Source organism: Coregonus lavaretus (genome assembly GCF_964263955.1).
Source record: "Coregonus lavaretus genome assembly, chromosome: 6".
Lineage (NCBI taxonomy): Eukaryota > Metazoa > Chordata > Actinopteri > Salmoniformes > Salmonidae > Coregonus > Coregonus lavaretus.
The window spans coordinates 40,077,376-40,091,180 of record NC_139993.1 but is presented as its reverse complement, the minus strand read 5'-3'; the positions used below and the strand labels follow the sequence as shown (position 1 = coordinate 40,091,180).

Sequence of the window (13,805 nt, the reverse complement as noted above, 5' to 3'; positions counted from 1 at the left end):
AAATGAAGTCCACCTTTGTGCAATCGAAGTGTCACATGATCTGTCACGAGATCTCAGTATATACACCTGTTCTGAAAGGCCCCAGAGTCTGCAACACCACTAAGCAAGGGGCAACACCAAGCAACATACCCCGAGAGACTTGCAGCTGTAATTGCTGCAAAAGGTGGCTCTACAAAGTATTGACTTTGGGGGGGTGAATAGTTATGCACGCTCAAGTGTTCAGTTTTTTTGTCTTATTTCTTGTTTGTTTGACAAAAAAAATTATTTTGCATCTTCAAAGTGGTAGGAATGTTGTATGAATCAAATGATACAAACCCCCCAAAAATCCATTTTAATTCCAGGTTGTAAGGCAACAAAATGGAAAAATGCCAAGGGGGTGAATACTTTCACAAGCCACTGTATATATACAGTACCAGTCAAAAGTTTGGCCACACCTACTCATTTCAGGGTTTTTCTTTATTTTTATTATTTTCTACATTGTAGAATAATAGTGAAGACATCAAAACTATGAAATAACATATGGAATCATGTAGTAACCAAAAAAGTGTTAAACAAATCAAAATATATTTTATATTTTATATTCTTCAAATTGCCACCCTTTGCCTTGATGATAGCTTTGCACACTCTTGACATTCTCTCAACCAGCTTCACCTGGAATGCTTTTCCAACAGTCTTGAAGGAGTTCCCACATATGGTGCTTTTCCTTCACTCTGCGGTCCGACTCATCCCAAACCATCTCAATTGGGTTGAGGTCGGGGGATTGTGGAGGCCAGGTCATCTGATGCAGCACTCCATCACTCTCCTTCTTGGTAAAATAGCCCTTACACAGCCTGGAGATGTGTTGGGTCATTGTCCTGTTGAAAAACAAATTATAGTCCCTCTAAGCCCAAACCAGATGGGATGGCGTATCACTGCAGAATGCTATGGTAGCCATGCTGGTTAAGTGTGCCTTGAATTATAAATAGATCATAGACAGTGTCACCAGCAAAGCACCCCCACACCATAACACCTCGTCCTCCATGATTTATGGTGGGAACTACACATGCGGAGATAATCCGTTCACCCACACCGCATCTCACAAAGCCACGGCGGTTGGAAACAAAAATCTCAAATTTGGACTCGAGACCAAAGGACACATTTCCACCGGTCTAATGTCCATTGCTCGTGTTTCTTGGCCCAAGCAGGTCTCTTCTTCTTATTGGTGTCGTTTAGTAGTGGTTTCTTTGCAGCAATTCGACCATGTAGGCCTGATTCACACAGTCCCCTCTGAACAGTTGATGTTGAGATATGTCTGTGACTTGAACTCTGTGAAGCATTGATTTGGGCTGCAATTCTTAAGGCCGGTAACTCTAATGGACTTTTCCTCTGCAGCAGAGGTAACTCTGGGTCTTCCATTCCTGTGGCGGTCCTCATGAGAGCCAGTTTCATCATAGCGCTTGATGGTTTTTGCGACTGCACTTGAAGAAACGTTCAAAGTCCTTGAAATGTTCTGTATTGACTGATCTTCATGTCTTCAAGTAATGATGGACTGTCGTTTCCCTTTGCTTATTTGAGCTGTTCTTGCCATAATCTTCTGTATACCCTCCAACCTTCTCACAACACAACTGATTGGCTCAAACGCATTAAGAAGGAAAGAAATTCCACAAATTCACTTTTAAGAAGGCACTCCTGTTAATTTTAATTTGTATTTATTTCAACTTTATTTAACCAGGTAAGCCAGTTGAGAACAAGTTCTCATTTACAACTGCGACCTGGCCAAGATAAAGCAAAGCAGTGCGATAAAAACAACAACAGCACAGAGATACATATGGGATAAACAAAACGTACAGTCAATAACACAATAGAAAATCTATATACAGTGTGTGCAAATGTAGTAAGTTATGGAGGTAAGGCAATAAATAGGCCATAGTGCAAAATAATTACAATTTAGTATTAACACTGGAGTGATAGATGTGCAGAAGATGGTGTGCAAATAGAGATACTGGGGTGCAAATGAGCAAAATAAATAACAATATGGGGATGAGGTAGTTGGGTGGGCTAATTACAGATGGGCTGTGTACAGGTGCAGTGATCGGTAAGCTGCTCTGACAACTGATGCTTAAAGTTAGTGAGGGAGATAAGAGTCTCTAGCTTCAATTGAAATGCATTCCAGGTGACTACCTCATGAAGCCGGTTGAGAGAATGCCAAGAGTGTGCAAAGCTGTTATATAGGCAAAGGGTATATTTGCAACTCTGCCTAGAAGGTCAGCATCCCAGAGTCGCCTCTTCACTGTTGACGTTGAGACTGGTGTTTTGTGGGTACTATTTAATGAAGCTGCCAGTTGAGGACCTGTGAGGCGCCTGTTTCTCAAACTAGACACTCTAATGTATTTGTCCTCTTGCTCAGTTGTGCACCAGGGCCTTCCACTCCTCTTTCTATTCTGGTTAGAGCCAGTTTGCGCTGTTCTGTGAAGAGAGTAGTACACAGCGTTGTACGAGATTTTCAGTTTCTTGGGAATTTCTCGCATGGAATAGCCTTAATTTCTCAGAACAAGAATAGACTGACGAGTTTCAGAAGAAAGTTATTTGTTTCTGGCCATTTTGAGCCTGTAATCGAACCCACAATTGCTGATGCTCCAGATACTCAACTAGTCTCAAGAAGGCCAGTTGTATTGCTTCTTTAATCAGCACAACAGTTTTCAGCTGTGCTAACATAATTGCAAAAGGGTTTTCTAATGATCAATTAGCCTTTTAAAATGATAAACTTGGATTAGCAAACACAATGTTCCATTGGAACACAGGACTGATGGTTGCTGATAATGGGCCTCTGTACGCCTATGTAGATATTCCATTTAAAAAATCAGCCGTTTCCAGCTAAAATAGCCATTTCAAACATTAACAATCTCTACACTGTATTTCTGATCAATTATTTTAATGGACCAAAAAATAGCTTTTCTACCGAAAACAAGGACATTTCTAAGTGACCCCAAACTTTTGAACGGTAGTGTATATATATATATATATATATATATATATATATATATATATATATATATATATATATATATATATATAATTATTTAACAGTTGTTGAGTATTGAGGAATAGCACCATATAGGCTATGCACTTTTCCAAATGTTACCAAATTGTCCTTCATTGACGTAATACGTGTTCCACTTGACTTGGGCCCTGTGTAAGGAACAGAGTGTGTGTTTGTTTGTTTGTTTGTTTGTAGGGTGGCAGGTAGCCTAGTGGTTAGAGCGTTGGGCCAATAATTTGAGCCGACAAGGTTAAAAATCTGTCGATGTGCCCTTGAGCAAGGCACTTAACCCTAATTTGCTCCAGGGGAGACGTACTGCTAGGGACGGCGCCAGAACGAATCAGTTGGCTGGGAATTTGATTTCCATAGAGGGGCAAATATTTTCACGGGATGTCCTATGTGTGCCTTTCGCAAGCACAACTTTTTTCACAACTTTTTTTAATGAGTTTCATAGTAAAGACATGTAATTTAACTGTAAAAATGTATTACCTTTTAATAAAACCGCTGGGCCTCAAGGGACTAGGGACATTCTGACTTCAACATTCTAACAGTGTAATTACCAGTAATACATTTCATATAGCCTATGTTATTGAAAAAATAATTATTTGGTTGTGTTTATGAAGGTCTTAGGTAACATTAGAATACGAAAAAATATACATTTCAAATAACACAATAGCATTTGTATTAGATTATGATACTGTAGGCTATATGTACAAAAATATATAAAAATAATATTCAGGTGTTCAATCAATTTTATTTGTGGAATGCCTTTGTTACAACTATGCAACAGAAAACATATGTTTTGGAATGCGGTAACAGTTTATTTATGGCCCGTAGCATTGTAACCAGTATGGTCTATCCAAACGGTGCCGTCCCTTCCTCTCTTCTGTCTCACTGTTTCATTTGGTGGTGGCGTGTGCACTTGCTCAGTGCGCACCGTTCTGGCTTTTTTTGCTCTTAGCCCTTGGAGGTGTAGGTTCAGGCTGAAGCTAAGAATCAGAAGAATAACCATCAGAGATGTCATGATTAATTTCTTCCCCACTATCTGAGACATTTTCATTCAGATTTTGTAGCAACGCTAACGCAGCATGTGCATCCATTCGTCTTGGTCTTTTTGCCATTGTAAATTACGCACAGTTTCACTGTGTAGGCCAGAGTAGACTGATAAAACTGCTTGGATTCATTGGACTGATATAGGGTACATACCATTTTGAGATTATAATTAGAATAGATCCATACAATAGAATGGCCAGCCTTGTTCTTCATTCACAATTGGTGATTACATAATAATGTTTTTCACCTGTTGTTAGATATGTGAGATTAGTTTCGATATAGTTTAGGTTCAGTTTCGAGGCAATTATCAGAGTGATTATCAATTGGGCACAGCACCTTAGGGGTGATTATCAACCGGGCACGGTACCGGTAGAAGCAGGGGATCAGGCCCTACTGTCGGGAGAAGGAGGGGCAACCAGAGAAAACCATTTAAAAATGGCATTATAACTCTAACAGTTCTGTTTGTGATATTACGATTCTAACAACGACAGTGTGTTATATATGCTTATGACTATAAACATGCAGAGTAATAAAATGTAATTCATGAGCAGTCCAAATGATTGCTTTAGCAGTTCTAGTGTTACTGTGGCATGAACACAACCAGTCATGATGTTTTCATCTGATTGACAAACAAATCACTTCAAAAAGTAGGTTACCTTCGCACGTTCATCCAAAATAATTCCAGCATCCGAACGGTGGCTGAAACTTTCTCACCGGAGAAAGCATCCGCGCAAGCGAAACAGCACCCGTCTTACTATACAGTGGGGAAAAAAAGTATTTAGTCAGCCACCAATTGTGCAAGTTCTCCCACTTAAAAAGATGAGAGAGGCCTGTAATTTTCATCATAGGAACACGTCAACTATGACAGACAAATTGAGAAAAAAAATCCAGAAAATCACATTGTAGGATTTTTTATGAATTTATTTGCAAATTATGGTGGAAAATAAGTATTTGGTCACCTACAAACAAGCAAGATTTATGGCTCTCACAGACCTGTAACTTCTTATTTAAAAGGCTCCTCTGTCCTCCACTCGTTACCTGTATTAATGGCACCTGTTTGAACTTGTTATCAGTATAAAAGACACCTGTCCACAACCTCAAACAGTCACAATCCAAACTCCACTATGGCCAAGACCAAAGAGCTGTCAAAGGACACCAGAAACAAAATTGTAGACCTGCACCAGGCTGGGAAGTCTGAATCTGCATTAGGTAAGCAGCTTGGTTTGAAGAAATCAACTGTGGGAGCAATTATTAGGAAATGGAAGACATACAAAACCACTGATAATCTCCCTCGATCTGGGGCTCCACGCAAGATCTCACACCGTGGGGTCAAAATGATCACAAGAACGGTGAGCAACAATCCCAAAACCACACGGGGGGACCTAGTGAATGACCTGCAGAGAGCTGGGACCAAAGTAACAAAGCCTACCATCAGTAACACACTACGCCGCCAGGGACTCAAATCCTGCAGTGCCAGACGTGTCCCCCTGCTTAAGCCAGTACATGTCCAGGCCCGTCTGAAGTTTGCTAGAGTGCATTTGGATGATCCAGAAGAGGATTGGGAGAATGTCATATGGTCAGATGAAACCAAAATAGAACTTTTTGGTAAAAACTCAACTCGTCGTGTTTGGAGGACAAAGAATGGTGAGTTGCATCCAAAGAACACCATACCTACTGTGAAGCATGGGGTGGAAACATCATGCTTTGGGGCTGTTTTTCTGCAAAGGGACCAGGACGACTGATCCGTGTAAAGGAAAGAATGAATGGGGCCATGTATCGTGAGATTTTGAGTGAAAACGTCCTTCCATCATCAAGGGCATTGAAGATGAAACGTGGCTGGGTCTTTCAGCATGACAATGATCCCAAACACACCGCCCGGGCAACGAAGGAGTGGCTTCGTAAGAAGAATTTCAAGGTCCTGGAGTGGCCTAGCCAGTCTCCAGATCTCAACCCCATAGAAAATCTTTGGAGGGAGTTGAAAGTCCGTGTTGCCCAGCAACAGCCCCAAAACATCACTGCTCTAGAGGAGATCTGCATGGAGGAATAGGCCAAAATACCAGCAACAGTGTGTGAAAACCTTGTGAAGACTTACAGAAAACGTTTGACCTGTGTCATTGCCAACAAAGGGTATATAACAAAGTATTGAGAAACTTTTGTTATTGACCAAATACTTATTTTCCACCATAATTTGCAAATAAATTCATTAAAAATCCTACAATGTGATTTTCTGGATTTTTTTTTCTCATTTTGTCTGTCATAGTTGACGTGTACCTATGATGAAAATTACAGGCCTCTCTCATCTTTTTAAGTGGGAGAACTTGCACAATTGGTGGCTGGCTAAATACTTTTTTCCCCCACTGTATGTAGCCCATGTATCTGATGCGGTCTGGCCAAAAAGAGTATGACATAGCATTCTATTTTTGGCCAGACAGCATCAGATACATGGGCTATACATACTGAGACAGAGGGGCGCTGTTTCACTCTCGCAAATGCTTTATCTGAGATTGATGCATCTTTCTGTCGGCGCGTGTCTCGGCCAAATAAATTATCAATATTTTAATATTTTATTTGGACGGGCAAGGAGGTACGGTAGGGCGGGTCAGGCCCCCTAAGGCCCGCCCATAACACCGGCCAGGCATAATACTATTGCTGTCCCTGTAAAACAACACATTCCACCACTGCACCTATCCGGTGTATGTGACAATAAATAAAACATATATGTTAAGCCCCACAGTGGATCCATGTCTTTAATCTCTCTCACTCTGCCTCCTTATCCCCAGCTTGGATGTTTGTTAGTGGCCCCTACCAAGGTGGATAACCCCCTCCCATGAGTTACGGCAGGTCTGACCCTCCGCTGTGGCCTCAGTGGGCACCTCCAACATTCAGAGCGGGGTGCTCATTCAACTCTGGCTCCCTGCGCCACCAACATGGGCATGCCAGGAGAAAAACAACCCAGAAATCGATGGCTGCAGGAGTCAAGTGCGGTGGCTCAGAAGAGGGGCCTGGTGAGGGAGCAGACATCAAAGGGGTGTTCAAAGCCTCGCTTCAAACGAGCCAAGGATCAAACGGTAGGAGGAAACAGGTTGGGGGGATTAGAAAACTAGGCCACGTATTGATTGGGTTCCATGTTCTCTGTTTCCAAGGAGGAAGAAGAAGCACTAAACTGTGCCAGGCTGGCACTTTGAATCAGGGCACTGTGAATATATTAGCTACATTGCCTCAAAGGGCTCTGGGTGGAACAATTGCATTTACGTTAATCTCATGAATTACATTAGGAGAAATCAAAGATTATTGATAAATATAAATCGTGCTTACACACACAAGCTTTAGACATTTTTTCCAATTCATGCCAAGGTTGTTTATCAGATCTCAATTCCCTGCTATATCGAAAAACCTTAATCCTCCAGGTAGCTTGAAATCTCCATTGTCATAATCCTTGTGCCAACTAATCTCAATAATCATACTTCACTGTTTGTGTGAGACTGTCAAATTAACTATAAAAGCTTCAGCTGATCGATCAATATGATTGATATAAAGTGCCTTCAGAACGTATTCACACCCCTTGACTTTTTCCAAATTTTGTTGTGTTACAGCCTGAATTTAAAATGGATTCAATTGACATTTTGTGTCACTGTTCTACATACAATACCCCATAATGTCAAAGTGGAATTATGTTTGTAGAAATGTTAGCAAATATATTGAAAATGAAATACAGAAATATTTACATATTCATTAAAAATTAAAAGCTGAAATGTCTTGTGTCAACAAGTATTCAAAATGTGCTTAACAAGTCACATAATAAGTTGCATGGACTCAACTTGTGTGCAATAATAGTGTTTTACATTATTTTTAAATGACTATACCATCTCTGTACCCCACATACAGTGCCTTCAGAAAGTATTCATACTACATGACTTCAAAATTGATTCAATAGATTTTTTCTCTCCCATTTACACACAATACACCATAATGACAAAGCGAAAAGATGTTTGTAGAAAAATTAGCACATTTATTGAAAATGAAATACAGAAATATCTCATTTAAATAAGTATTCACACCCCTGAGTCAATACATGTTAGAATCACCTTTGGCAGTGATAAGAGCAGTGAGTCTTTTTTTATTCTTCCAGCTCTGTCAAGTTGGTTGTTGATCATTGCTATACAGCCATTTCAAGTCTTGTAACTAGTCCCTAAGTCGAGCAGTGAAGTCAAGCAGTGAATTTCCAGCACCGATTAAATCACAAAGACCAGGGAGATTTTCCTATGGTTTTTAAAGAAGGTCACCTATTGGTAGATGAAAAAATAAATACAAATGCAGACATTGAATATCCCTTTGAGCATGGTGCAGTTATTAATTGTACACTTTGGATGGTGTTTTAATACACCCTGTCACTACAAAGATACAGGCGCCATTCCTAAATCAGTTGCCGGAGAGGAAGGAAACCGCTCAGGGATTTCACCATGGCCAATGGTGATTTTAAAACAGTTACAGAGTTTAATGGCTGTGATAGGAGATAACTGCGGATGGATCAACAACACAATACTAACATACAGCAAATTACCAACAACAAAAAAAGGAAGCCTGTACAGAATAAAAATATTCCAAAACATACATCCTGTTTGCAAGGCACTGAAGTAATACTGCAAAAGATGTCTCAAAGAAATGAACTTTTTGTCCTGAATACAAAGCGTTATGTTTGGGGCAAATCCAACACATCACTGAGTACCATTCTTCATACTTTCAAGAATGGTGGTAGCTGCATGTTATAGGTATGCTTGTCTTCGGCAAGATCTAGGGAGTTTTTAGGATCTAAATAAACGGAATAGAGCTAAGCACATGCAAAATCCTAGAGGAAAACCTGGTTTAGTCTGCTTTCCCGACAGACACTGGGAGACAAATTCACCTTTCAGCAGGACAATAACCTAAAACACAAGACCAAATATACACTGGAGTTGTTTACCAAGAAGAAATGTAATGTTCTTGAGTGGATTAGTTACAGTTTTGACTTAAATCGGCTTGAAAATCTAGGCAAGACTTGAAAATGGCTGTCTAGCAATGATCAACAACCAACTTGACAGAGCTTGACACATTTTTTAAAGAATAATGGGCAAATATTGTACAATTCAGGTGTGCAAAGCTCTTAGAGATTTACCCAGAAAGACTCACAGCTGTAATCGCTGCCAAAGGTGATTCTAACATGTATTGACTCAGGGGGTTGAATACTTATCTAGTGAAGATATATTAGTGTTTTATTTTCCATTATCCTCTTAAGGATCGGACCCTTTTTTTCAATTTTCGGCTAAAATGACATACCCAAATCGAACTGCCTGTAGCTCAGGACCTGAAGCAGGATATGCTTTTGAAAGGAAACACTTTGAGGTTTGTGGAAATATGAAATTAATGTAGGAGAATATAACACATTAGATCTGGTAAAAGATAATACAAACAAAAAACATGCATTTTCTATTATTTTAATTTAACATTATTAAATTATTACATCATGTTTGAAATGCAAGAGAAAGGCCACAATATAATATTGCAGTTCAGGCGCAATTTAGATTTTGGCCACTAGGTGGCATCAGCGTGTTTGTTAAGTTTCAGATTGATCCAGTGAAGCATTGCAATACTGAACTATTTTGTATCAAGTCTGCCCAAATGTGATGAATTGGTCAATTTATACATTTTCAAGTACATAACTATAGAGAACATACAAAAATTATATGGTAATACAAAATGTATGTTTACACACTCCCAAGAATGTCATACATGATGGATCATTAGCTTATACACTAACTTTCACACATCTAGATGGCCGGGTGGGGTGGGTGTGGAGCCAGAGACAGCAGGGGTTCAAAATGTAGAACCCAGTTCCTACATTTGAATATAAAAATGGATTTGATCAAACATAACTATGATACATTTTATCTCTGGGACCCTTAGGATGACAAATCAGAGCAAGATTACTGAATGTAAGTACATTATTTACCTTCAGAGGTGAATGTATCAAACCAGTTGCTGTGATAAGTTTTTTGTTGTTGTGCACTCTCCTCAAACAATAGCATGGTCGTTTTTCACTGTAATAGCTGCTGTAAATTGGACAGTGCGGTTAGATTAACAATAATTTCAGCTTTCTGCCCATATAAGACATGTCTATGTCCTGTAAAGTTTGCTGTTACTTACAACAGTCATGCTAATCGCATTAGTGCACGTTAGCTCAACCGTCCCGTATACGGGACACCGATCCCGTAGAGGTTAATTAAAACAATATATAATAATCTTCTTCCACTTGACATTACAGAGTATTTTGTGTATATTGTTGACAAAAAATGACAATTAAATACATTTTAATCCCACTTTGTAACAACAAAATGTGGAAAAAGTAAATGGGTGTGAATACTTTCTGAAGGCACTGTATGAAACCACACAGTGGCCCTATTAAGTGAAAGCTGTGGCTGGTGTTCTGAACAGAGGAGGTTAAAACATAATAACAAAGCAGTGCTCCCTCTCTCACCCTCAGGAAGGAGTCCAGGGCCCCGTTCTCCATAAACTCTGTGATGATCATGACTGGCCGGCTCTTAGTGACCACGCCCTCCAGTCGGATGATGTTGGGGTGGTCAAACTGGCCCATGATGCTGGCCTCAGACAGGAAGTCCCGTCTCTGCTTCTCCACGTAGCCCGCCTTCAGGGTCTTAATGGCCACGTACAGCTCCCTCTTCCCAGCCGGCTTTAGACGACCCTTATACACCTCCCCAAACTCGCCTGGAGGGAAAGACATGGGATTACTGATTGATTACCTTATTACAAAGCCAGCTACCAGTATGCAAGCTGATGCCATATATTTTCACTTCCTATTCTAATACATATAGCACATGTACAATCATAAAGATAAAACACTATGTGTCACAGACACAGAGATGAAGAGAGTGTTAACCTCTGGCTCCCTCTGCTTCCCAGTATCATAGAGCCCAGTTTCAGGGTCATAAGACAAGTGCTGTGCTGACAAGTCTACAGACGTCAAACATCAGCCAGTGAGAGGATCGTTCTTTTGCTGAATGCATGAATATGTCAAGTCAAGTAAAAAATAAATGTCCCCGACAGATAAAATCAGCATGAATTAAAGATGAATGGAGGCGGTCCGGTTACTGAGATAGCAGCTAAAATTGTCCTCTGTAAAGAGAGAATCTCTGTGAAGTGGAGATGGTTCTCTATCTAAAGTGGTATAAAAAAAAACAGAATAGCTGTGCTAACACCTGGATACTGTACAGGTAGAGAGAAAGAGGAGGAGAGAATGATATAGATTCATGGATGCAGCAGAGGTACTCTATTTCCACCATCTTACTGAATGTTAGGTTTCCCCTCTTCCCATATTCACCTGCACCAATGACTTCCTCGATCTTCACACAAGACACGTCGATCTCCTTGGCGAACTCTCGGACGGCCTCGTTGGGGTCCTCGTAGGTGAAGGGATCGATGTAGATCTTAATCCCTGGTGAGCCAGAGAAGTGGGTGGGGCATCCCATGGGGGAAGGGCAGTTGGACATGTCTGGTCTCAGAGAGAGCTCTGGAACGGAGACAGAGAAGGAGGAGAGGTTAGGATGAGCACGGGGAAGCTCAAACAAATATCTCATCAGTGTTTGTCCGTGTGTGACTATGTGTATGTACAGTATGTGTGTGCGTGTCATCTCCGTGTTTTTCAGCCATCTCTCTCTCTCTCTCTCTCTCTCTCTCTCTCACACACACACACACACACACACACACACACACACACACACACACACACACACACAGATGTAAACTATTTCCCGTAATAGCTGTGGAAGGCAATTTCCTTAGCTCCTCTCTCCCACCTTCAGGAACTGAGCATAAACTTATAAAAATGACACAATATCACATTACCCTCTACACAGATGATAAGGGTGAGTCACTGACAATAGTAGCTTGGAATCTGAGTGCTACTGTCGTCCGGAGCAATGGAAAAATGAGAAATACAGAATGCAGAGACCCTCACGAAAATATATGTGTTATTTGGCAAGTGTGTATGTGTGTGAGTGGGCATAATTGTGTTGTTTAGTGTGAGAGAAGTGCTGTGTTTTTTAGACTGAAGAGTTGATCCTGACTGTTGTCCTGGAACCGATTTTATGAGGCCATAACATTCATCAAATCAAATTTTATTGGTCGGCTCTGTCAGGTTGGATGGGGAGTGTCACTTCACAGCTATTTTCAGGTCTCTCCAGAGATGATAGATCGGGTTCAAGTCCGGGCTCTGGCTGGGCCACTCAAGGACATTCAGAGACTTGTCCCGAAGCCACTCCTGCGTTGTCTTGGCTGTGTGCTTAGGGTCGTTGTCCTGTTGGAAGGTGAACCTTCAGCCCAGTTTGAGGTCCTGAGCGCTCTGGAGCAGGTTTTCATCAAGGATCTCTCTGTACTTTGCTCCGTTCATCTTTCACTTGATCCTGACTAGTCTCCCAGTCCCTGCTGCTGAAAAACATCCCCACAGCATGATGCTGCCACCACCATGCTTCACTGTAGGGATGGTGCCAGGTTTCCTCCAGACGTGTTGTTTGGCATTCAGGACAAAGAGTTCAATCTTGGTTTCATCAGACCAGAGAATCTTGTTTCTCATGGTCTGAGAGTCCTTCATGTGCATTTTACTGAGGAGTGGCTTACGTCTGGCCACTCTACCATAAATGCCTGATTGGTGGAGTGCTGCAGAGATGGTTGTGCTTCTGGAAGGTTCTCCCATCTCCACAGAGGAACTCTGGAGCTCTGTCAGAGTGACCATCGGGTTCTTGGTCACCTCCCTGACCAAGGCCCTTCTCCTCCGATTGCTCAGTTTGGCTGGGCGTCCAGCTCTAGGAAGAGTCTTAGTGGTTCCAAACTTCTTCCATTTAAGAATGATGGAGGCCACTGTGTTCTTGGGGACCTTCAATGCTGCAGACATTTTTTGGTACCCTTCCCCAGATATGAGTCTCATAGCAAAGGGTCTGAATACTGTAAATAAGGTATTTCTGTTTTTATTTTTAATAAATTAGCAAACATTTCTAAAAACCTGTTTTCGCTTTGTCATTATGGGGTACTGTGTAGATTGATAAACAAAACAAATATTTAATCAATTTTAGAATAGGGCTGTAACTTAACAAAATGTGGAAAAAGGGAAGGGGTCTGAATACTTTCCGAATGCACTGTACATATGAAATGGGTAAAACAGTATGTAAACATAATTAGTGACCTGTATTCAATGACTACGTACATAGGGCAGCAGTCTCTAAGGTGCAGGGTAGAATGCCGGACGGTAGCCGGCTAGTGACTAAGTTCAGGGCAGGCTACTGGGCGGAGGCCGGCTAGAGGTGACTATTTAACAGTCTGATGGCCTGGAGATAAAAGTTTTTTCAGTCTCTCTGTCCCAGCTTTGATGCAACTGTACTGTCTCCAGCTTCTAGATGGTAGCGGGGTGAACAGGCCGTGGCTCAGATGGCTGAGGTCCTTGATGATCTTCTTGGCCTTCCTGTGACACCGGGAGCTGTAGATGTCCTGGAGGGCAGGCAGTGTACCCCCGGTGATGCGTTGGGCTGAAACCGCTAAAACCCTCATACATGCATTCATCTCCTACCGTCTTGACTACTGCAACTCACTTCTCTCCGGCAACAACTCAAGCTCCCTCCATAAGCTCCAAATGGTTACAATTCTGCATTCTGACTCACCCACACTAAGTCCTGGCAGCACATCACCCCTG

General features: G+C 41.3%; 1 protein-coding gene across 2 annotated transcripts in view; it reads right to left on the bottom strand.

Annotated features, from left to right (window-relative positions):
• Positions 1–13,805, bottom strand: part of LOC311130584 (ephrin type-B receptor 1-like) — a gene marked incomplete at its 3' end in the record, with an annotated part of 197,843 nt that overhangs the window by 14,307 nt on the left and 169,731 nt on the right. The window contains exons 10-11 of one of the 2 annotated variants that reach the window (XM_084163356.1): positions 11,445–11,633; positions 10,584–10,831 (exon numbers count right to left, since the gene is read on the bottom strand). In XM_084163356.1, the coding sequence (XP_084019482.1) occupies positions 10,584–10,831; positions 11,445–11,633 (437 nt within the window). The remainder of the gene's footprint in view (positions 1–10,583; positions 10,832–11,444; positions 11,634–13,805) is intronic. The other variant, XM_084163357.1, reaches the window with a different exon arrangement.